Consider the following 24321-nt stretch of genomic DNA (forward strand, 5'->3'; position numbering starts at 1 on the left):
ATTGAAACGAGCTGAAAGGTATACACACACATATATCATATATATATATATATATATACAAGTACAGAAGTTTTGATTTAAAGTAGTGATTTTCGTATCTTGAAAAAGGGAAAAATCATCAGGTATCTAGGATAGATTCCACAGACACCAGGTCAAATAAGATATCGCTTCACGACCTACCTTTCAAATTTTTTCAAGTATATATGAAACCAACATAACGTGCTTTGACTGGTTTAAGTATGGAATGCATGTAGTTTATTTGCATACTATCAGTTTCACCAATTGAGTGTTTTTTTTTCTGAGGTGAGTCGGACAAGTTTAAAGTATCCAATTATATCAGAAACAAGTAATAAGTCAATAAATGAGCGACAAAATTTAATGGTGATTGGTTGAAATGGAAGGCACCATTTTCAATCAAGTTTAATGTATTTTCAAATGAGTGCATGTTGCAGAGTTCATTTTCACAACAAGTTGTGCATACAGCTTTTGTTCTTCCTGACCCAGTATAAAAACACTTTTCCTCTTGATATGCTGTTGAGCACCTACTGCTATCACAACCACGCCATACTTCTGTGATACCATTATGATCATAGTAAACTGCCGACCAACAGGCACCATTGGTGCAATTCCCAACAGACATATCCATAGTCAAAGCATCAGAGCATTTCCCTGTTTTTGTATCCTTGCAGTGGTAGCACAATAAGGGGTCAATTTTCTCTGGCGGTTGTGATGGGGGAATATATGGTGTCACATTGACAGTTGTATTAGAGTCTCCCGGACATCCACAGTATAGTTTGAATTCCATGGAATCACACGGATGACATGGGACAACTTGGTTACATTTCACTCCCAATTGTGGATCGCAAATATACTCAGGATCGAAGTTGTGAGAACTGCCTAAAATATGTTGAAAAAAAATCATCCGTTAAATAAAAAAATTTTACATTATTATTGTACGCTGTTTGGTGGATGCAAAAATGTTCGAAGTCTTATAAATGTCATTAAAATTAACCAACCTCCTTGTTTCATTTCTTTGTGTATTTCGAAAATGGACTTTTTGTCAGACGTTCTCCTACATGATACAGCTATAGGGTTTTGACAAATGTCTTGCGACTGTAGAAGTGCTGTCAAATGTTTCAATAAAGAAATCTGCTCTGCGAAAGTAGAAAAGTTGATGTCTGTACTGCTTTGTATCTGTAGCCATGAAGTCCAACCAGGATTACACACTACGAATTATAACAATCAACATTAATTCAATATATTAATTATTTCCTATAGTACGCGAAGGCGCGCAGCGGGAAGGATTTTGAAAAGGGTAGTTTCACAATATCGGAAATTTCTATTCCCTTCTGAAACAATCGCCGCGATTACGCGCTCATTAAAAAAGCCGACTTTTTAAGCGTATACCGACTTTTCTGTCGCCTAAAATATTCAATTCATGACAGCTACGAGAATCTAAAATTTCCTTCTAAAAAGACTGCCCATCAAAAAAGAAAGACTTTCCATCTCTTTCTCTACCTACATGGACAATTCCACGACGTAGAAGATTGGAGACGGCAAACCCACCTCATTTGAATATACAACGTGTGAACAACAATAGTGTCACACAACCTGCAATGACATCAACAAAGATTTCGGAATTACACAAACAAAATGATCAAAACGACGTACAACCTTCATCGACTGCTCAAAACACACCGGATATACCAGCCACGATCGACCAAGATGTCTCACTACCTGAAATTACTATGGGAAATACCTCGAACGGCACCACAACTAACAGCATGCTTGACAATAGGATACCGGAAATTGATTTGGTCTCGGATTTACACGAGTTTTCCTCTTCCACCGGTTCTAATGACCTAAAGGAGATTAGTAACTGGTCGGAGTGCGAAGATCCAGGAGACGTCTTGAGCCCTCTGTCGACTCCACCTAATCAACTACAACAAAAACCAACCCGGCAGTCATCGAGGTTGAAGCAGACTTCAACGATAGGCAACACACCTTTCCACCCTACATCAAAAGGAAATGCCTACGTGAAGGTAATGCTACGCAACATCGACCCTTGTGACTTATCAACAACTTCCGTTTTCGACAGCACACCGGACGAAATATCCTCAGCCCCAGCCAACCTTGAATACAATAAATCAAATCCAAAGACTCCGGACTCAACTCAACCAAAATTGGACAATAAAAGATACCGTGACGACACCACATCATCCGATTCCTCTTTCTCAACTTCCTTGGAAGTTAAGTTAGTTGGAAAAAAGAAAAAATAGCAGTGAGTAAAAATTCGGACCCACAAAATCAAATTCTTACTCTGGGACATTTATTTCGGCCTTCAAAAATCACTTGTATTAAAACGCCCAGTTGATGGCATTAAACTCAACAAAATTCGATTATACCATCTCACAAATAGCGGATGTGATGAAAGGAAGTCTACCTCTTTATGTGGTACATAAAATGGTGATCTCTATGGCAGAGAGATTTGATTCATAAAACTTCCGTCGGCATAATCTGGGTATGAAGGCATTTGGGCTGGATTCCAGACTTGTCGTCCTGATCCGTAAAAAAAAAAAAAAAAAAAAAAAAATCTCAACATTTGTAATCAAATTCCGCAGAGTTAAAATATATATTATAGGCCCTATAATATATAGGGTATATCAGTGAATCAAAAACACATATTTATCGCCTCGAAATCACCGCGGAACGACTTTTCTACGGACAATATTGATGTTTCTGTTTGCACAAAGGACCGTAATCAATCCAAGGCCGATACGTGCATATTTAAAATGTCTTGCTTTATTAATTTATTTGTCTTCCTTTAAACCTGCGGTTGCGTCGATGAATAAAAGCATCATTGTTCTACAATACCACAGCAGTCCGCGGACATAAAAATGTGTTGTAAATTTCCCGGTTATATTCAGTTTTGATTCCTATTTTTGCCATTTTGCGAATTCGGCGGATTCTAACTTTGTGTAATATTAACACTAAAAATTTTGAGGGCAATTTAAAGTAATGAATGAAAATGTAAATCCCGCGCACAATTGACTGTGTTTCGATTTCAGTGACGATATGATTCCCAACGACGACCAAGCGTAATGTGTGCCGTATGCACACGAAATTTTGCGATTAACAATGCATAAATTAGCGTTTTTAATCTGTCGCGTGCAACAGAACTTAAATTGTTTACGGTTTTATTTTAGTATTTTATATTGCCACTTTTCAATCAAAAACTTTTCGTCGGGGATTCACTTCTTTATTTGTCTTTAGCATCTCGCCGCCGACGAATGTATAATAACTCTCATCGAATTCACTATCCTGTGCGAGAAAAAAATAAATAAATCATCATCGTCGCTGTGGCACAAATTTGTGGGAAATTTGTGATTTAGGGAGATTAAACACGAACGTAAAAGTGTTTACGGCCTAAATAACACATCACGGTGACAAAAACAATCGGCGATATTAGCAAAATGCAATATGCGTTATTAGGGACTTTTTCAGTTTTCCAAAAATTTGGCTGCGCCAGTGTAATACTGTATGTCAACTGTGTCCATGTCAATACTGAAAATTATACAATGTTCAAGTTGTGACTAGGGCTGGGCATTTTCGAATACCTTATGATTTCAGAATCGAATCAAATATATTTTTCGAATCGAATCTTAACTACTTGTGAGATATATACCTGTATGCTACTTCTTTGTGATTGTAATTGGTCCTGTCAACAAATAAATTACTGAAAAAATAGAATCCAGATTGCTGAGCGATCACATAGCATAAGAAACATGTTTTATCAATACCTCCTTACAGAGAATAGTCATATGTCTGAATTGCGTTGAAAAAGTATGGCTTCAATAGAATAAAAATGAGGAGTTCACCTCAATCATTGGCCGAAACGAAAAGAAAACAAATGAGGCGATTTGAAATTTTGCTCTAAACCGATTCGTATAATTTACTCGAAATGCCCAGCTAGTTGTGACATGACTTTCACAGCTCCATAGTTAAGCTATGTCCACTTGTCAGGTAGGAAAGTAGAATCCTTGACAGAGGATGTTTTGTAAAATTGGTCATGAGCATATAGATTTTAGATGAATATAAAATTTATATGAAATTTCCAGCAGTCGCACATCCTGTCCATATCAAAATTGCTTACCTAACCTCACCGATGTTTGTTCTCCTTCGTCACCTGAAATTGAATGCTTCGATCTCAACTTTGTTTTTGACTCTGATTTTGTGGAAGCTTCAGTGTGATATTTTGAACTGGGGAACTCTGTAATCATTTCCTCATGGCTTTTTAACTCTGATTTTGTGGAAGCTTCAGTGTGAAATTTTGAACTGGGGAACTCTGTAATCATTTCCTCATGGTTTTTTAACTCTGATTTTGTGGAAGCTTCAGTGTGATATTTTGAACTGGGGAACTCTGTAATCGTTTCCTCATGGTTTTTTGACTCTGATTTTGTGGAAGCTTCAGTGTGATATTTTGAACTGGGAAACTCTGTAATCATTTCCTCGTGGTTTTTTGACTCTGATTTTGTGGAAGCTTCAGTGTGATATTTTAAACTGGGGAACTCTGTAATCATTTCCTCGTGGTTTTTTGACTCTGATTTTGTGGAAGCTTCAGAGTGATATTTTGAACTGGGGAACTCTGTAATCGTTTGTTCGTGGTTTTTTGACTCTGATTTTGTGGAAGCTTCAGTGTGATATTTTGAACTGGGGAACTCTGTAATCATTTCCTCTTGGTTTTTTAACTCTGATTTTGTGGAAGCTTCAGAGTGATATTTTGAACTGGGGAACTCTGTAATCATTTCCTCATGGTTTTTAGACTCTGACTTTGTGGAAGCTTCAGTGTGATATTTTAATCTGGTGAACTCTGTAATCATATACTCATTGTCATTAGCCATTGTGCTTGTTCTTTGAGTGCCATTCGAGAATGATGTAGTCAGTTCAAGTTTAGTAAATACATTGCTATGAATAGTATTGATGATGATGTCTCCTGATCCACTGCTTTCCATGTCAGTAGCAACATCATTTTGTTGTGTAAAAGTGTTATACGCTGCTGTGAATGGTATTATTTCTTCCATGTTAAAAGACGAACTTTCGTTACATATGCAATAGAATCTTACTTCATAGTCAAAGCATTTGCCAGGCTGAGGTCGATTATAGCACATAAAACCATCAAACAAGTCACATTCAAGTCCAATTTGTCCTGTCTGTTGCCATGGAATCCCATTTGAAGTGCGGCATTCTATTGCTACAGTTTTTGACTCAGAACACAGCTTGCCGCTACCTCCCCATTCTTCGTCATATTTTTGCCTAATTTTATAAATACTTTCAAAATCTCCACCGGAGAGTGTGACACCGGCGATAGTGATACCTGTCGGTTTAGCAACGTTGAACCACTCGGTCCAGCTATCCACACAAAATGGTTTGGGGGCACTGGTATCTGAATCACTAGAGGTTGTAGATTCTGTACTATCCAACTGAACAAATCTGTATAAAACTGAAAAGTAACCTGAAAAAAAGAAATTTGGAGTTGAAATAGGTTGCAGGAAAATATTATAATTGTCATTTCATCAACAAAAAGACGTATGAACGCATTGCCTTATTTTATTTAGTCAATGCTGAAATAAATGCCTTTATATTAAAGGACAAGGGTCTTCCATCATTTATACCTTAACATATGAAGTGTAGCCTTTCATCCATGTCATTTTCGAATATTTATTTTGATGTCTGCGTAATGCTATGCCACAGAAAATTGAATGCAAACATACCTGTGTCCTCCGGACAGTCCACACAGGCATAGTTGAGTTCGCAGTCATAGGAACAACAAGAATTTGTTTTTCTTCTTACATCAGCATAGCCTTCACTATAATCGTATATAGCCAGTGGATTTTTTCTATCACTGATAAATTCAACTATTACATCAGGTCCCGAGCTCAATATTTTAAATGAGGGAGGCCTGGTGCCACAAACAGGACTTCTAATTGGTTGTTTGTTGGGACCAATACCATTATAAAACACCAATTTATCGATGCATTCATGTGTAGAAACTATTGATGATTTTGAAGGAACACTTTCAATTTTTATTTCAATTACTTCAAACTCAATTCGAAACATATTTTCTGGTGACTGACAAGTTTCATCTTTTTCTTGAGTAAAAATCCAGAAACAAGTTGTCCCTGGATTGTAATCAGAATATGGATATCCTGGTGATGTAATTTCACCTTCTGTTATGTTTGAATGCTTGCAAGAACTTGGTAATATGACTCGATATACACATATTTCTTCTTTATAGTTCATATGAAATATAGGAGGGCTCGCTTTTGATACTGTAGCCCTCAAGATTACTCTCAAACTGTTGGAGTGAACCATCATATCAAAGGAACTCGATGGAAGAGATGTAATTCTTGAATCAAGAATAACTTTATTATGTTCCCAGATTTGTAGATAATCATTTTGATTTGTTAGATTGTATGCGTCAAACAGCAACAACAAGTACGCAGGGCTGAGTTCAATTTTCCAGTCACAGAATATGGTTGTGTTTTCATATTCTATATCGAATGCATCAGGTAATCCAAAATATCCATTTTGCGAAGTTATGTTCGCTTGAGATGATGGCATAACACCTCGCGCACATGCTTGTGGAAGATGTTTGATCTGTTGAAAATCTTTCCAACTGTAAAGAGAATAGATTATTGCTGCATAGTCATTATGTTTCCACTTTATTACCCAATGTTATTCGAAACTATTTCATCTCAAAATGAAATGTATAAGATATATCGGACCTCCTGAAATATGTGCACCAAGATCGCGCACAACCTGAACTCAGGTTGTGTACCAGGTTAGGGTTAAGGTTATGCGACATCTTGGTGCGCATACTTCAGGAGTACCGATATATCTTTACAAAACACGAATACATCCAAGCTATGAGTTGCTGATCGCTACAAACCATCAACTAATGCCATACACACAACATAAGGCATTATGCAAATATGTCTGCCTTACCGATATTGGCAATCATTTTCATCATCCATCAATGGACAATCAGGAATATCGTCACATCGTCTTGTAACTGGAATACAGTCTCCAGTAACACACTGATACATGTCATCATATGGACATTTTGGAAACTTGCATCTTGGTATCTGATCGCAACTTTCAAAGGGAACCTGGGTTACAATAATTTTATTTTTATAATTCAATCTGGAATCTAGAACAGATCATCAGAACTAACCTAAAATAAAATCATCAATATGGTAAGACACTATTTCAAAACTTATTGTCAACTCAAAGCTCAAGTTACCGAATCATTAAGCGTGAAACATCTAGGTGCTTGAAATGGTTTTCTCCAATCTTCCAAAGGGTATCTGCAATAATTTTCATCCAATCCTGCATTCGGAAGCTTCTCAGGAAGTTGATCATGTTGCCATGGACTTTGTTTTTGCCATTGCTGACATTCCTGAATATGATTCATTATTGAGAGAATTGGATGTACCTAATAATATATATCAATTTATACATGTTTTATGTACAGGGTGATCAGACCAAGTGTAGACAAATGTTTATTAAAATATCTACAAGATAAAATGTAAAAGAGAAAAAGAAAAAAAAGAAAGAAAATAGCATTATAAAGATAAATAATTTAATCCATTGTTATTTTTTGATATATCCTCCCTTTGCCTTCAATACACGCCTCGATCTGATTGGAAATTTACTGCACGAGGCACGAAAGATTTCTTCTGCAATTTTGTCCCAACAAGTCATCAATGTATGCCTTAGAGCAGTTGTTCTCAATCTGAGTTACACGCACCACTAGTGAGTGATACACGGGAGCTTTTCAAGTGGTACGAAAGCAGCTTTAAATTATTGCAACAAATAACTTTTGTATTCGTTAAACGCCTTTTATAGCGTTACCAGTTCTTGTCTTTTATCGCTCTCGCCCATTACTGTCCAACCAAAAGGAAACTCATTTCGCGCGTTACGTTACAATACATTTTATTACAACCACTAAATTATCCGAAACCTTGGACGAATACACTTTGATCGGTGCTAGACGCTATCATGAACGCTCCTTATTTGCCGATTCATTAATGCAGACGCATTGTGACATAAAACGCAAAACGACGAAAACGTGTCTGTCATTTATGGTGGACAATAACGGGCGAGGGCGATCTCTAAAGATAAGAGTCAGTAGCGCCATAAACGCTGTTCAGCAAATACAAAAGTTAATTGTTGCAATAATTCAAAGCTGCTTGCGTACCATTAGGGGTGCGCGTACCTCAGGTTGGGAATAACTGCTTTAAAGAATAGATTGATGACTTGTTGGGACAAAATTCCAGAAGAAACCATGCGTGCCTGGTGCAGTCAAGTTCCAGACAAATCGAGGCTTGTAGTGAACGCAAAGGAAAGATATATCGAAAAATAACAATGGATTAGATTATTTATCTTTATAAGGCTATTTTCTGCAAAATAATTTTTTTCTTACATTTATATTGTAGATATTTTAATAAACATTTGTCTACACTTGGTCTGATCACCCTGTACCATAAAATACCTTAAATTACCATCCATTTACAACCATACATCGGTCTTATTTGCAACCCCATGAAAAGAGAGATGGCAACAAAGTCTGCAAATACAAACACACAATGTTTAAAGTACTCACCAAACCAGACCCTGTTGTTGAGGCATTTCCTCTGTATGAGAAACCTGTTATGTAGCAATCTTCCTGAAATGACTTCATCAATTCATGCATATGAGGAGGAGGGATACCTTTGTATGCTAAAACAAGTTGCCCATTGTTGTCACAATCAGATTTGAAAATTATTGTCATAGTGTTATTAGTGGATGTTATATACAAAGGGATATGTGATGGAGTTCGACAGTGCCAACCAATGAGAGGATGAGATGCATCACGACCATCATAAACAGTCAGCATATCTGCAAGGCACCCAGCTACACTTGGCAAAGCAAATTTGATGAAAAATAATCTGACAACCCGTCCAATTGAGGCTTGAATTGTCCAAATACATGATGTACTACTAGAATATTTTTCTGGGAAATTCAGATGAGTGAATACTGTCAGATTATCTCCTATGAAATGACCTCCACATCTCTTCACCATATTTTCTGAAAAACATGTCAGATTATATTCGCGAGCTATAGCATGTCTCATTTAAAATATGAAGTTCAGTTGTAGCTATACACATCCTCGCTATAGCAATAATATAATACTTTGCATCTTTGAAAATGTCACTATAATTGCTTACAAACAGTTTAATCTTTTTATAGATTTGATTAGAAATAATCGTGTCTTATTAAATAGAAAATGGGAATAATTTTATATTACCTGATTCAATAATTTCATCAAAAGGGTCCTTTGTTAATGAACTGCAATTAAGCTCATCTTTTCCTGATGGGCAATCTACCATACGATCACATTCCCAACTTAAAGGAATTGATATATTGTTTCCACAATCAAATCCATATGTCGACAATGAGTGACTCTCAAAAGAAATTGTGTTTGAAGAGTCTCCAAAGCAGTTGGAAGTGGTATAATTATCATAACATTGAGACCAAGGTAAGCAAATGTATTGTGAATCATTGCGATCACAATGCGATTCAATAACACATTGAGTGGGAGCTTTCACACTGCTCTCTTTATGACAAGAAGGAGCAAAAGTGTTTCGATAATCGCAGGATTTCTCATCTTCTCCAAGAAAACAATCTTCTTCTCCGTCACAAACCCAGGAATAAGGTATGCACATGCTAAAACAAATATTATGTTCAAAAATTTATTATACAAAAACATGCAAAAACGATTCCTTTTTTGTTGTTGTAATATCGTGACATTAGTTTTACAACAATATAAAAACATAGAGACTGGCATAATAACTTGCTGTCTCACATAAAAACGCATCCTGTGAGTCACAGGATTTATTTTTGATGACCTTTGAATGACATGAAATGTATGAATGAGCTTCTCTGGCTGCTGTAAATAGCCTAACAGAAAAATGAACCATTTGTGGTTTGTACTTTTTCGTGAAGAGGTTTCCAAAGATACATGGACCGGATGGCCACTAACATGTTTTTATGATCAAATATTGTTAATCGATGGTATTTGCCATTCACTTACCTGATCGATGACATTTGGCAATGATACTCTCTACAGGTTTTGTTGCCACTTCCCAGATATTTCATTCTGGGACGTACTGTCAGTAGAAATCCACAGTAGTTTGTAAAGCCGTCAGTTTTGAATCGCATATATACTTCATCTTGTGGTATTATCTAAAAATAACGTTTAACATGGTATTTTATTTACCATTCAACTAATAACTCATACTACAAAATCGTTTTTAAATTTGTAGCTTTGTATAACAGGCAAAGATTTGAATCATTATAATATTATATGAGTAAACCCAAAGTGACATAGTCACTTTGAGAAAACCTATCTTTTCATACAATTCCTTAAAGTAGATTTTCAATCAATCGCATAGAATATGAATTGCTGAAATCATGATCATTCATAATGGTAATTTTATAGGGGCACAGATTTACCAAAATGGGTACTGTCATATAAGAACAGATATCCCCTGGAGAGTTTATATAGCTATTTTAGAAATACTCAGAATACCTGATACAAAGCTGTATTTTGGCAAAATTTTTACAAAAAAGACCAAGTGAGAAAGTGATAAATATGCAATCAAATACAATATCAATTAATGTCACTATTTTAACCAATATGAGGAAAATAGAATTTGTCTACTTACAGAGTGAAAAGGTGGGGCACTTATTCCCGACAGAATACCACAGTATTTTGCAGATGAGTTTGAAGACAACTTATTCACAGGAACTGCAATTTCCAAACTGTCATGTTCGCAAACATAACCAAGTTCAAGACTGAAACTGTGGAACCATAGTGATAACCAGTAACTTGAGTTGGTAGAGATGTTCCAAATGCAGTCGGTGTTTGGAGAATAGTATTTCGGCCATGTTGAATGGCTTATTGTTACACTTTCATTTTTTGACAACACTATTTCAGATCCACAGGTTGACATAACTGTATAGAAAGATGATACTATAAAAACAGATACCATATTATGTTATATAGCAAAAACACACGATTAAGGTTAGCAAGGTTTGCCTGTCTTCCGAAAGAACAGTAGTCACTAGATATTTAAATGAAATACCTCCCGAGTTTGAGTGCTTAATGTTATTTTTAACATCTGTGCAATTAAATTCATCATCAGCATTTGGACAGTCAGCAAGCTTATCGCAAGTCCATGATTGAGGTATACAACCAATCACTCTAACTCCCTCTACATCAAGACATGGGTATTGTTGACCATAGCAGGAAAGGTCTGAAAGAATACAGTACTTAAATAGGAGAAAAGAAGGTTCTCGAATGTGCAAAAGCTTTCACTATCGAAAATTGCGCATTCTGTATAACTAATAAAGAAAACCTCAACGAAAAAAATAAGCTCCACCTTCTCTAATTACATAAAACAGAGATCCTGGGATGATTTTATATCTTCCAATTAGTCCAACACTTTCAAAATGATATATGAAGGCTTCTAAAGATGAAACTGTTTCTCTTCTAAGATCTCGCTTAGGATCATCAGAATTAGAGCGTTTTACAGTGCCAAATGTAGCCTCCAGGTGACAAACAATAGATCCTTCACTGTATAAAAAGGTAGTTAGTGTAAAAACCATAGTTTTTAAAATGACATGATTGCCCTAAATCAAACTGCTCTAACCTGAATCTATCGACTGTACTGCCAATGAAATTTCCATCGTTCTGCAATGATTTTCCCACCTAAAACAAGATTATTATCTGTATATCAAATAAAAAATTTAGCAAATGATCAATATAAAACAATCAACTTTTGTGTGCGCAAAAAAAAATTAACTGTGTGGAAATATATTAATTACTTCATATGTTAATGTTGATTCCAATGACTGGAACTCTGAAGTTGTTGACAAGGACAAACTAGCTTCAAATTTTTCTTCTAAGGCTATTGATAAATCAGCCACAAGAATTTCTTCATACTGTACATTGGCTGTTGTAGTTTCAGTGTATGATACTTTCAAAAAATAAATTGACAAATGGTTTTTGAAGGAAACATGTATAATAAGATAATTGCTACAGTTGCATATTATCATTTACCCATTTTTTGAACAATGTTATGAAGACATCAATTCATTATAATTAGGTGCATTTAAATTTACCTTCCTGAATCATACAATTAAAATATTGACAACATGATTCACGGTGAATCCACTATGAATGACAGTTTACTTGAGCATTCAAAAGGCATTTTGTTCATTGGGAAAACCCACAAATTGTTTCAATTGAGAGTGTTATTTTGGTCAATATGCAATGATCCAGAGGAATTAAATATTATTTGCGTATATAGATGGATCTGTAATTGACAACACGTTTTTTGATACCTTTCAAAGTCACCAATCTCTAGCAGAAACTCAAGACTATAGAAATTATATTTGTAACTGCTCAAAAATATAGTTGTATGTGTGTAAAATTGGATATTGATCTCACCAATAGGAGTAGCTTCAACTGTTGTATATGAAGTTGTTTCCTCAGCTAGAGTAGGAAGTCCTAATAAATAAATGGTGCATAAGGCGACAAGTTATCCATACCGGTACTTGGAGTTGTTGTCATACTAGTGTCAATATTCTGTGTCATACTTGATTGTATTTGGTTTCATTGATTTTCATAGTTAATTTGGTGTGGTGATTAGAGACATAGTGATACAGTTGAATGACAAGAATGTAATAGTATGAAATACATTAAATTAAGAACCTTTTTCCCCCACTGCGATGTTTTTATGAGAACACAACAAATATATTATGGATATAGCTTCAAAATAATGGATTGATTTCAATATGCGATGAGCTGAAGGAATTAAATATTATTTGTGTATATAGATGGATCTGTAATTGACAACATGTTTTCTGATACCTCTCAAAGTCACCAATCTCTAGCAGAAACTCAAGACTATAGAAATTATATTTGTTACTGCTCAAAAACATAGTTGTATGTGTGTAAACTTGGATATTAATCTCACCAATAGTAGTAGCTTCAATTGTTGTATATGAAGTTGTTTCCTCAGCTAGAATAGGAAGTCATAATAAATAAATGGTGCATAAGGCGACAAGTTATGCATACCGGTACCGGTACTTGAAATTGTTGTCATACTAGTGTCAATATTCTGAGTCATACTTGATTGTACTTGGTTTCATTGATTTTCATAGTTAATTTGGTGTGGTGATTAGAGACATAGTGATACAGTCTAATGACAAGAATGTAATAGTGTGAAATACATTCAATTAAGAACCTTTTTCCCTCACTGCAATGTTTTTATGAAAACACAACAAATATATTATGGATATAGCTTCAAAATAATGGATTGATTTCAAATAATATTATTACCATATTCTACGGACCATGAGGCACACCGTTTTATACATAAGGTGTATCGGACTATCAAGCGCAACCCCTACTGGTTTTGCGTATAGGCAATGAAGCATAAAACACTACTAGATCCATATATTATGCGCGCCGGCTTAAAAGGCATTCAATCGATTTTTGAAAAAAAAAAAATTTTAAGCGCGCCTCATGATCCATAAAACACCATAATTGTAGCGTAATATAATCAAATGTTGATAAAATGTTCAAATTTATTTTATTTTTGTAGCAGTGCATTTGTGCAAAACCAGAATTTTGTTTTACCAGGGGCACAAGCGATTGTTTCTTTGTTATCATTTCTTTTAGATACAACATAATTATCAACGCAAACACATGTGTAACTCTCTGCATTGTCCTTGCAAACAGTAAATTCCTCACAGGCATGAGTGTTCTCCTCGCATTCGTCAAATCCTAAATATATATATGCTTACTGAAAGAACAAGAGGAAAATAAGGATGTGCGACAATGTCCAGGATTATTCCTATTAACAAAGATTTTGTGGATTGATTTCGTATTAAGGACACAGTAGTAACCAATGACAGAAATGTTTTTGTGTGCTCTACTAGCCCTGTTTACTAGCTCACCAGTGCTCTAAATTTGTACATATGTATATTTCCTATTTGTTAGATATCCCGATAACGTTATATACCAGGTTGACCTGATTACACATGAACATTCCCAACCTCACAATGCTGTAGGATAGATAGATAAGTTTTCAAATATTGATATTGGTGTGTTAAGGTAGAAATTAAAAACTGATGTCAAAAATTACCTTCAAGTTTCACCTTTAAAATCTGTATTGATCCAAGATCCATTTCAAAAACAGTTTTGACACTATCTCGACTCAGAATTGCTCCATCTGTGGTGTTCATCCCAACAACACCATTTGCTTTGTATTTTCCACCATTTTTTTTGTCGAACACTTGATTCCAAAATTGAACAACACATATACTACTGAATGCTTTTCTCAACTCACTTTCCAACTGAAAAAGTATGACTTTTGACCAAATTTGCTCAAAATCTAGCATGTCCTTACATTCCAATAAATGGGGGTATAATTTTTATTGATATCATAGCAACTCAAAACCACAGATTTGATTGATTTTTTTTTTTTTCAGTTAATATAAATCTCCACACTAAAAAAATGTTTCTAAGAAAATTGTCTTAAATGCAGAGAAAATACAAACAAAATGTATTTTGGTTTTTCATATATTAAATTTTGACAAACTATATTCATAGTAGTAGTAATTTTTTTTTTTTGGGAGTAATATCATATTTTGGTAGAATTCAAATCACATCATATATTTGTCATTGTGAAATGTTTAGTGCATTACAATATGCAGATATTCTTGACAGGAATAGTTGTCCTATAACCACTGCAAATATCAATAATATTTGACATGTCCATTTTTTTTTCAAGTGGTATGTGTTGTTATCAAAAATCCGATTGTGAAATAAATATGTAGTATATATAAAAAAAATCTTACACTAGAATTGTATTCATCATAACTGCTAGACTTCATTTCAACTTCATATTCATACACAGTTTGTTTTGATGAACATTCTAAATGATGAACATAATAATTGTTTTGTACTGTTTTTAAAAAACAATAGGTAAGGAAATATTATTGTTTGTAAAGGAAAAAATGTTTAAAATTTAGGGTGGAGTCCAACTGATAATAATTTGTTTAAACCTGAACCATTTGAGAAGTATCATATGAATATACAATTATTTTCTTATCATAATAGCACAAAGTGTATAAAGTGTATATGTGCAGTTTGCATTTTCAATAATGCATTTTTACATAAGCATAGCATAGCAAATTAAAGGCATCACCTTGTTCACATGTGATATTGCCATATAACTCAGAAGTATGGGTTGCACTAAAATTTCCATCACTGCAGGAACATTGATATGAACCTTCTATTTCTTCACATTTGGTGTTTTGTCCACAAACGTTTTCGTTTTCACATTCTTTATAGTCTGAAGAAAACAGAAAATTATCTATATTAATTTATCTAGTTTGTTCAAATAATAACAATTTGAAACATATTAGTATCCACATAAATCGTGTCATCTCAAGAACACTAGGATGTCAGAATATCCTCATCATCACATGAACATATGTGTCTTCTCACCTTTGATAAGGTTTACTCAAGTTCTATTATTATTTGGCTCGGCGGTGTGGCGCATTGTGCTAAGCGTAGGAATACGCTCGCCACCTCACCTAATACCTGGCTAACGAATCCCATACACGCCTGGCATAGACCAGTGGACTGGTAACCATACGAGATTCCGTGGTTAGCTATACGATTGAGCCGCGTTATCAGCTATCCTGTCTAACGGTATAAATAAACGGTTTAAATATGTACATCCTACCCTACCCATGAATGATAATATTGAGAAATACTGTTCACCTGATATAACTACATCTTTGAAATTATAGACTGATATTTTTGTAAGACTGAATGCAGTTTCCACTTCTTGTATGGTGATGAGGTTGCCATCGGTTGTATTCAAGTCAATAACAGATGAAAACTTGTAAGGTATTCCGAATGACCAGGACACGTCGGAGAAGACAAATGAACAGGCATCGGGAATAGAGCTAACACCATGTGCCTGAAACTTTAATTAATTCGGCATTATAGAAAGCGTGGCGCGACCAAATTACTAAACAACAAGTTAGGTCTGTACAAATTCCCTACATTCCAATCATAGAGTCAATTGAAAGGTTGTGGGTCATTCTGGATAAAGCTTAACCCGAGAAAGCCTAATTGTAAATATCCCGTTTAGACAACAAATCTCTACGCATGTAATTTTGTTGAAAATATAAATAGAATTGCCGAGGATGGTTAGCTCGAAGAAGGAAACTGACGCGCCGCCTTGTCGCCCTCGGACATTCCGTTTCCTCCTTTGTCAAATATATGTCTAATTTTCACTTCAAGAAATAAACATTGAAGTTTCAACGTAAACACTGATACATCATATTTGGGTGTCAAATTACCTATCTATACTGTATCATAAAGAGAATTGAAAATATAACATAGAAACATTGGTTCGGTTTAGCGTTATACGCTCTCAACCGCACCTCTGATTGCCCTGCGTGGGTTCGCAGGTTCGAATCCCATTAGGGGATAGTTATGTGAGAAATTACTGGCTATCTAATCCCATACCCTACATGAACCGGTAACCGGACGAGAGGCCGTGGTTCGCCATATGATTAAGTCGTCTCAGCGGCTTTCCTTTTTCCGGGATAATTATGTAAATCCCATCCTCTCTATTGACGAGTGGAGTGTTCAATCTGTGGCCCGCGCAGAGACGCAGCTAGGATTTATCTGGAGTAAAACGTGGGACATGGCAGCCGATTTCTATTATCGTATGTAGGTTCTGTCAGCTTTCCTGTGTCAATGCTGACCGCTTTGGTGTCTTTGCCAAGATTAAGATATTATTTCAGTTTAGCTATATTCTATACCTGTGTTTGTACATCAGACGATGACGATGGAAGCGCGTATATTCCCATGTTCATGTTAAATTTTGAAGTTTTTGAATTGCACTGAGCGTGTGTTCCTAAAAAAACGAAATAGGAGGGAAACAAATAAATTTTAATCAAGTGGAATCGATACGATAATTTGTTAAAACTTTGTGGTTATACAATCCTAGATAAAATTGTATACAAATGAATCTCATTTTAAATATTCAAGCATGCTTTTCATTTATACTTGTGTCTTTAAAATTTACAAAAAGATATGAATGTTAGCCTATTCCACTCTATTCATTCTTGTTATTGATGTAAAGATAGCAACAACAAAAAAACATGTCTGACCCGAGGTTCTAATATTCAATTCAAAAAGTTGGAATCCTAGTAGTTTCAAAACTCTAGAATTCCAACTTTTTTAATTAGAAATTAGAACCTCGGGTGTCGCTGCTCGATAACCAGCTTTGGTTCCCTGCGACTTCCCTTCCCCAGTAAAACTGTGTAAATTAACATTTTCTCGTAATTTGTGCTTATGTGATATTATTTTTACTGGTTAAATTTGACTTGACTCACCTAGCTGTGTACAAATAATCCAAACGATCAGAGATTTCAGAGTCCTCTCCCACATCTCACAGGCAGTCATGATTCTTTAGTTCAATTTCGAAGTAAATAACATGCGTTTGATTACAAATTGTCCAAACTCATTTTATCTTTCATTTATTTTTTTCTGTCCTTTTGAATTGAGAAAGGATGAAGTAAACTTATAATATTACTCATCGTATTATAAAGTCATTCTCCTAAACTCATCCACAAAAACATCATTTTTACTTTATTATTAACAAACCGGATTATTATACATGAATATTTTATGCCTACATTCTTTTGTTAGTATTTGTCATCATTGTTCACGGAATAAAAATTGTGAACGTGATACCGAGTTTATCATTTTAGATCTAATTTGTGTTAAAATATCTTTTGATATTGTGAATATATATATAGTAACAAAGCGTATATTATATTGTGTTATAATACAAACATTTACGTAATATGTTAAATTACCATTATCATTTTATATGAAATAGGTACGTAAAGAGAAAACGTAAAAATTAACTTAAAAAATAATGACCACTATCAGCTTGAGGCTACTACGTATCTGTTATTTCATTTCCAGAATTTAAAAATATTTTGTACTGATATAAACTTCTCGTTCATATAAAAAGTATAATATTAAAATAGCATTTGCTACTTCTTGTTTCAACATTGCTACAATTCTTCGGATAAATATTACTAATTTTATAAGATGTGTATGCTTGTGTGTACCACGTGCTTGAATTCTAACATATTTTGAATATGCTGACGTCTTTAAAGCTGAAGTAGTATTTGCTGCAATACACAACGAGATAGCGATCAGAGATCGCCGACTTATCGATTTAGCGGCGTGTATCTTTCGCACTGATTCATTAGTGACACCGCGTGTCTCATCACTAATTAATTAATAACTCGCTAATTATACGACATAATTCATCCAAAATCAATAGGCTTCTGATCCGAGACATGATAAATGCGCATGCAACCTCGCTTTCGTGAGATATCGCGTGTATCTAACAAACAAACATACAAATACCTAACAACATACCTACCGATCAAGATCGATAAGTAATGACACACAATGTCGGTATATTAGTAGGGAGCATTATTAATTTGAACAACATGAGAAAAAAATTTATTTTGCGAAACGGACAAACTTGTGGAACGAAGCAGCTTGAACTGCCCAGTAACAAGATTAGAATAAAGAGCCAGTTTTTTTATAGTACACACGGTGCCAGATAATGCCTTTCAAACATTGCTTCGTTTTTGTTGTTTCGCGTGTTACTTGTCAATTTTCAAGGACAAGATCTATTTGAATAACTTGTTGTGTTTCCAAAAACCATTTCTTAATAACTTTATTTTCATTATGTCCCCCGAGCTTTAGTTTGGTCGCAATAATCAAAAATTAGTCCCTCAAACGCTGCGACAGACTAAGCCAACGTGTAAGTGGCACATGGTCAAATAGTTTTTATAAAAAATAAAAAAAAATTGTAGGCGCTAATTCTTGAAACACTCAAAATAAGCATAAAATTGTTTGGAATGGTGAAGCATTGGGAAAATGTTCCTGGTGTCAAAGGTCTGGGAAATATCTATTGGAATCATGATTAATTTGCATGGATTTTTAAAATAGTACTCATGCCTACAAACATTTTTATATAAAGGGGTTTAAGATTATACTTGTGAACGAAGAACATGCACTAATTGTTTCAACCGGGTCAATATTGAGGTCTGAGTCGGTTGAGCAGCTCGAATTACCCCTACAACACTGAGTCACCATTGAAGACTCTTATATGGAAAGTTTCTGCAATGCACTTTTTCCCTTGGTGACCTAAGCACATGCTTATATTGTTAATGGTTGAGTATACACAGTGGCGTAGCTACGTAAAATGGCACTCATGGCAAATTTTAAAGGTGCCACTTGTTCGTTGACTGATAATTTTTACTGGCTGTTGATGAATTGTGATACGTCAACGTTATTATTTATGTAATACGAGTTTTAAATTATTTTATTGAAATATTTTACGATTAAAACTTCCCTTCCTTTTTGCGCCCCTATCCAAACGGCGCCCACGGGATATGTTACATGAACAAGTAAGTATATGTCTCAAGATAGATGTTTACCAAGCACGCCACAAATGAAAAATCCGAGTGATCAACACAATTTGTAAATCTTCAAAATCGGGACAATTTAGGGTAAAACAAGATGCTATGGGTTAGAAAAAGTATGAAAAAAATGAGAGGTCTTCACAAAAAAGTTTCGTACAAAAATATTGAAATCAATCGACATAGTATTTATGGACAAAATCGGATTTTTGTTGGTGACACTATTTGTTGAAGAACTGGAGTGGCTGCAGCTGCAAGAAAAAGCACTGTCATACTCAATTTACATAGCTGCAACCAGCACACCTTGTTAATGAGGTACTTACCTAATTTTAAGACTCGGTCTTATTGATTTCGGTTTGATATGGTGACATAATTATGCATTTAAATGACCAGAATGAAAAAATATGTAAAAACGTCCAGATCAATATTGAGTTCGAGACAGTACAAAAATCTTTTTTCCTCTCGATAACATAAGCATTGAATTGATATTAAGAACGTCACGAATATGTTACGAATAATGCTTTAAAATGAGAATTGATTAACGTCCAATAATATTATTAAGCATAGTATATCATGATACCATTTCGATACAAATGATTGATTTTCATAGAAATCCATTAATGAGAAAAGTAATTTGCTTCTCTTAATATTGCTGCAACTCTTTAATAGATATCATCAATTTCGTAACACGTCTGCATCCAGCTACGCGCTTAAATAATGTCAACGTATTTGCGACTGTTGCGACTGAAGCAGTCGTCATTGCAGGATGCACAATGACACACAACTGTCGGTGCATTAATCAATGTTATGTCAGACTTCTGAGTTGCCCAAAATAGGAGCAAACGAGGCTATGCAAAATCCAACATTGTGTCTAAGGAAAATCTGGGGTGTTTGATGAATTATTTACTGTGAAGTAAATATCTTATTTTGTATTGTAATTGTTAATATATTTAGCTGTATATTGAGGTAGGGGGAGTCAGATATAAAAGTAGGCTAGTCGGGATCTAAAACTTACACAGTTTTTGATTATCATTTCATTTTAACTAGGCTGTATAAAGCTTGCTGACAATTCTAAATTAACAGCACATCAGCAAACGTAGAATACTATGAGCAAAATTCTAACGCTCCCATAGAATGTAAGTTGTTTATGTTTTTATGGCGCCATTAGAACAAATTATTTTAAAATAACTGGGCATCGACGTTACTTCATTGACGTATTATTTTCATTTCATCTATTGGTAATGGGAAGAAAACAATCTCAGATCCTATTTTAAATTCAGAATACTGTAATGTCAATGCTAATATGTTCTAATATAAAAGAAAGAACTGTTCGTAACGCCTAAGGGTGTTTCAGCTTTGTTAAACACTTCCTTCATTCTTTTTTATTCATTGCATTCTGACAAATGTAGTAGATGCGACAAGTTTGTATCTGTTAGATATTATTTGACGATACTATTTCATATGTACGACCAAAATGATGTGATTCAACTGTCGTGGGAATAATAAGATTATCTGTGTTTGGTTTGTTATTTTGGTGAGTTTTATCAAAATCGTGTGTTTTGACACTAATCGATATATATTGTTTTAGACTTAGAGAATATCAATAAGTTTTTAGAATAAATTCTTGAGAATGGCAACTGGAGCTTCATTTGTCACTATGCTATGCGTTGACGGCAGTGAGCATTCCGAACAAGCATTTAACTATTACACAAGCTATATCCACAAATCAGATAATAAATTGATAATACTTCACGTAGCGGGGACGCCCGCAGTTCCTGCATTAGCGATTAGTGCACCGCTGTCTGTACCAATCGAGGATTTGAAAAGGATAACGGAAGACAATGTTCATAAAAGTGAAGTAATTGCGGAACGTTATAGCTCAATTTGCAAACACTTGGGAATACAACACCAATATGCTATACATCATCCGAATGGCCGTGTTGGCGAAGCAATCGTAGATGAGGCTAAAAAAAGAGATGCAGATCTAGTTGTTATTGGATCAAGAAGTCAACGATTGTCCAGAACGTTTGTCGGTACAGTCAGTGATTACGTACTTCACCACAGCACTATTCCCGTCTTAATCTGCCCGGGGCAACCCCAATAAATGCCTCTAAAGTAGTTATATGTATATATGATTTTTTTCACAACTTTACAAAACATATTGAGTAATCACATTTTGGGCCCTTATCATACATTTGCATGAAAACTACATAAATATATATTATGCAACATCCATTTTTAGGTTTTATTTGTCAGAAGATTAAACTCTTTTTTGTATTGTTTTTTTTTAAATAATTATAATCAGTTACTTTTACGTCGAAAATCCCTTACATAAGTGGATATCACTACACTATTGAGGTAGTTCACATTCAAGTGTAAATTATTTTCATCTATTGATATGGTTGTATACATTGGAATATTGAGATTGCTATTCGCCAATATTATTTGATATCACAAATGCATAACAATATAAAAAATAATAATTCCATCAGAAACTTTACAAAATAGAGAATTTTAACCTAAAAATTGTTGAAAAGTTTTGTGTTAATTTATGCACATTGTTGAAAATTCTTAACTATCATAAGAAATAGAAATATCGTTATATTTTGTGTCACATCGGTTATGATGTTATTCTGACGATCTTTGGTAACATTTCTTGACCTTACTTGATTTCAAAAACCAAATTAAATATTTGCATTTGACAAATAAAATTGCATCTTTATTCGTGCCATAATGCGAATATTAATTTTCACTTCTAACTTTCAGCATATTGAGTAGTGTTTGATTTCAAAGCTATGACTGGCACAACAAATTCAAAGTTTCGAGTTGTAATTTGTGTTGACGACAGCGAACACTCGGAACGAGCTTTTGAATTTTACGTGAAACATATTAATAAGCCCGAAAATCATATAATACTGATGCATGTTGCTGAAATAGGAAGTCCTGATATGCCGTTTATTGGTCCGGGAGCAGCGTTTGCCATTGCAACCCTCATGGAGCAGCAGTTTGCCGAATCAAAAATTAGAGTCAATGAAATTAAGAGGCATTTTGAAGTGAAATGTGATCAACTCAAACTGAAACACGAATTTGTTGCACTGGCACAGTCGAGCTGCGCGGTTGGTGAATCTATTGTGGGGTGTGCAAGGAAAAAAGAGGCGAATGTTATTGTCATGGGTTCCAGGGGACGAGGAACACTTAGGAGAACATTCCTTGGGTCCGTTAGTGATTATGTTTTGCATCACAGTCACCTTCCAACTCTGATATGTCCTCCAGTTGATGACTGGAGATTGAAGACTAAATAGTGTCACCAATTGTGTAAATGTTTGCTATAATTGTTATATTCAGAAATTCAATTATTCACTGCACGAAGTATATGCTAATGCTAACTAATATATGGACCAATATTTCGTGATTACCGTGTCGTTTTTCATTATTGATTAGCAATCAGATGTGTCAAAATTTGTAATCAGGAAATGATCCGATCTGATCAAAAAGCAATAACTATTCAATATACTCGGATGATATATCGTTCATCAATAACTTTTGATGTATAGATATTTATGATTAGATATCAGGGTGGTCCAAGATTGCGAATTTGAGGGGCTGCTAAAACGTTTAAGGAGGTCTCGCGGACCGCAGTCGAAGAAAACTGAAAAGTGATCAAAATATCGCGAGTTTACTTACTTTAAATATATTAAAGAATAGGAAATCATGAGTTTTGATCACCCTATTATTATGTTGTATGGGTGACGTATATTTTCAATTAAGAAAGAAAATTAAGCCTTTGGTTATTTTAAAATTGCTTCCCGAGAAGTACCGTGGTATTTTTCTTTGTGTTGTTCGGTTTTGTAATGTCGCTTTAAATTATATTCTCTTGTGGCTGGCAGGTATCATTTGAAAGCACATCAGACACTGTGGTTTACACAGTTGATATAGGAAAGAAAATATGTTTCCTCCCAGATTTCCTCTGTCACCTTTCTTTTGACACTTATTTCTTGATGAATTGTTATATTTGACTAATCTAATAGCTTGAAAGGAAGAGCAGATTTTGTGCTATCGTCAAAGAACAACCAAGTCCGTCCAAGTTGGGCTTTCGGGACCTAACTAAAAAAAGCCAGCTCTGCGTTTCGTCATGGCTGTCACATGGCTCACGCTTGAAAGTAGGGGCGTGATTTTTACTAAAATAAAGTCACAAAACGTCTCTCCAAATAAGGAGTTGCTAGACGCAAGCTCAGGTGCGAAGTTGAGATAAACGCGCGACTTATCTTATCGGCTCGGTCCTGTCTGCATATGACAATTCATTCTCCTTGTACCGATCACAGGACGAAATTCCCATATTGTTTATAGATACAACATTAAAGTTCCGTTCCGAACATTTTAACAAACATCATTCCCAACATCGGTATTTAGAAACTGATTCAAATTTCTGGATCTCAACCCCAGTTAGAACATCTTAAAAACACAACAATGTTCTGCCAATAAATACAAATATTTGCCAATGGTTTAGTTTTAGTACACGCTAAAATTGTTTTGCGATCCGCAAGGAATGTGTCCATGCACCCTGGATTAGATAATTTTAAAGACAACTAATGTTTTTCAAAACAGTTCGAAATTTGCAACCAAGCTAACAACAATTGAAACACTAGTCTATGATTAAAATATATGTGT

At 34.8% G+C, this 24321-nt stretch overlaps 3 protein-coding genes across 3 annotated transcripts; 2 read left to right on the top strand and 1 right to left on the bottom strand.

The window, feature by feature from the left end:
• Nucleotides 1–26: 26 nt before the first annotated feature.
• Nucleotides 27–17673, bottom strand: LOC120346463 (uncharacterized). Its single transcript, XM_078115515.1, has 23 exons — nt 17536–17673; nt 16960–17054; nt 15905–16112; nt 15324–15470; nt 14974–15050; nt 14259–14469; nt 13751–13897; nt 13086–13130; nt 12557–12616; nt 11932–12083; nt 11757–11815; nt 11487–11680; nt 11190–11360; nt 10770–11059; nt 10136–10287; nt 9350–9768; nt 8666–9129; nt 7304–7459; nt 7006–7169; nt 5772–6676; nt 4154–5512; nt 1017–1226; nt 27–897 (listed from the first exon to the last, which is right to left on the bottom strand). Exons 1-23 carry the CDS (start codon nt 17603–17605, stop codon nt 332–334), a joined length of 6321 nt encoding a protein of 2106 aa, XP_077971641.1. The 5' UTR covers nt 17606–17673; the 3' UTR covers nt 27–331.
• Nucleotides 17674–21283: 3610 nt separating this feature from the next.
• LOC120346518 (uncharacterized) lies at nt 21284–21917 on the top strand. Its single transcript, XM_039416284.2, has 2 exons — nt 21284–21678; nt 21896–21917. The coding sequence occupies exons 1-2, from the start codon at nt 21284–21286 to the stop codon at nt 21915–21917; spliced, it is 417 nt and encodes a 138-aa protein (XP_039272218.2).
• Nucleotides 21918–22448: 531 nt separating this feature from the next.
• Nucleotides 22449–22955, top strand: LOC120346517 (universal stress protein Sll1388-like). Its single transcript, XM_039416283.2, has one exon. It carries the CDS (start codon nt 22449–22451, stop codon nt 22953–22955), a length of 507 nt encoding a protein of 168 aa, XP_039272217.2.
• The last annotated feature ends 1366 nt before the right edge of the window (nt 22956–24321 follow it).

Source organism: Styela clava, chromosome 8, assembly GCF_964204865.1.
Source record: "Styela clava chromosome 8, kaStyClav1.hap1.2, whole genome shotgun sequence".
In the NCBI taxonomy this organism is placed as follows: Eukaryota; Metazoa; Chordata; class Ascidiacea; order Stolidobranchia; family Styelidae; genus Styela; species Styela clava.

What these genes read in the sequence shown, in the direction of transcription:
- LOC120346518 (XM_039416284.2), top strand. Translation starts at nt 21,284, where the DNA reads ATGGCAACTGGAGCTTCATTTGTCACTATGCTATGCGTTGACGGCAGT. An exon ending in AGTCAACGATTGTCCAGAAC is followed by an intron (nt 21,679 to 21,895) that starts GTTTGTCGGTAC and finishes ATCCATTTTTAG; the next exon opens with GTTTTATTTGTCAGAAGATT.
- LOC120346463 (XM_078115515.1), bottom strand. Translation starts at nt 17,605, where the DNA reads ATGACTGCCTGTGAGATGTGGGAGAGGACTCTGAAATCTCTGATCGTT. An exon ending in GTTTCACGCTTAATGATTCG is followed by an intron (nt 7,170 to 7,303) that starts GTAACTTGAGCT and finishes ATTGTAACCCAG; the next exon opens with GTTCCCTTTGAAAGTTGCGA. An exon ending in GGACTGTCCGGAGGACACAG is followed by an intron (nt 5,513 to 5,771) that starts GTATGTTTGCAT and finishes TCTTTTTTTCAG; the next exon opens with GTTACTTTTCAGTTTTATAC.
- LOC120346517 (XM_039416283.2), top strand. Translation starts at nt 22,449, where the DNA reads ATGACTGGCACAACAAATTCAAAGTTTCGAGTTGTAATTTGTGTTGAC.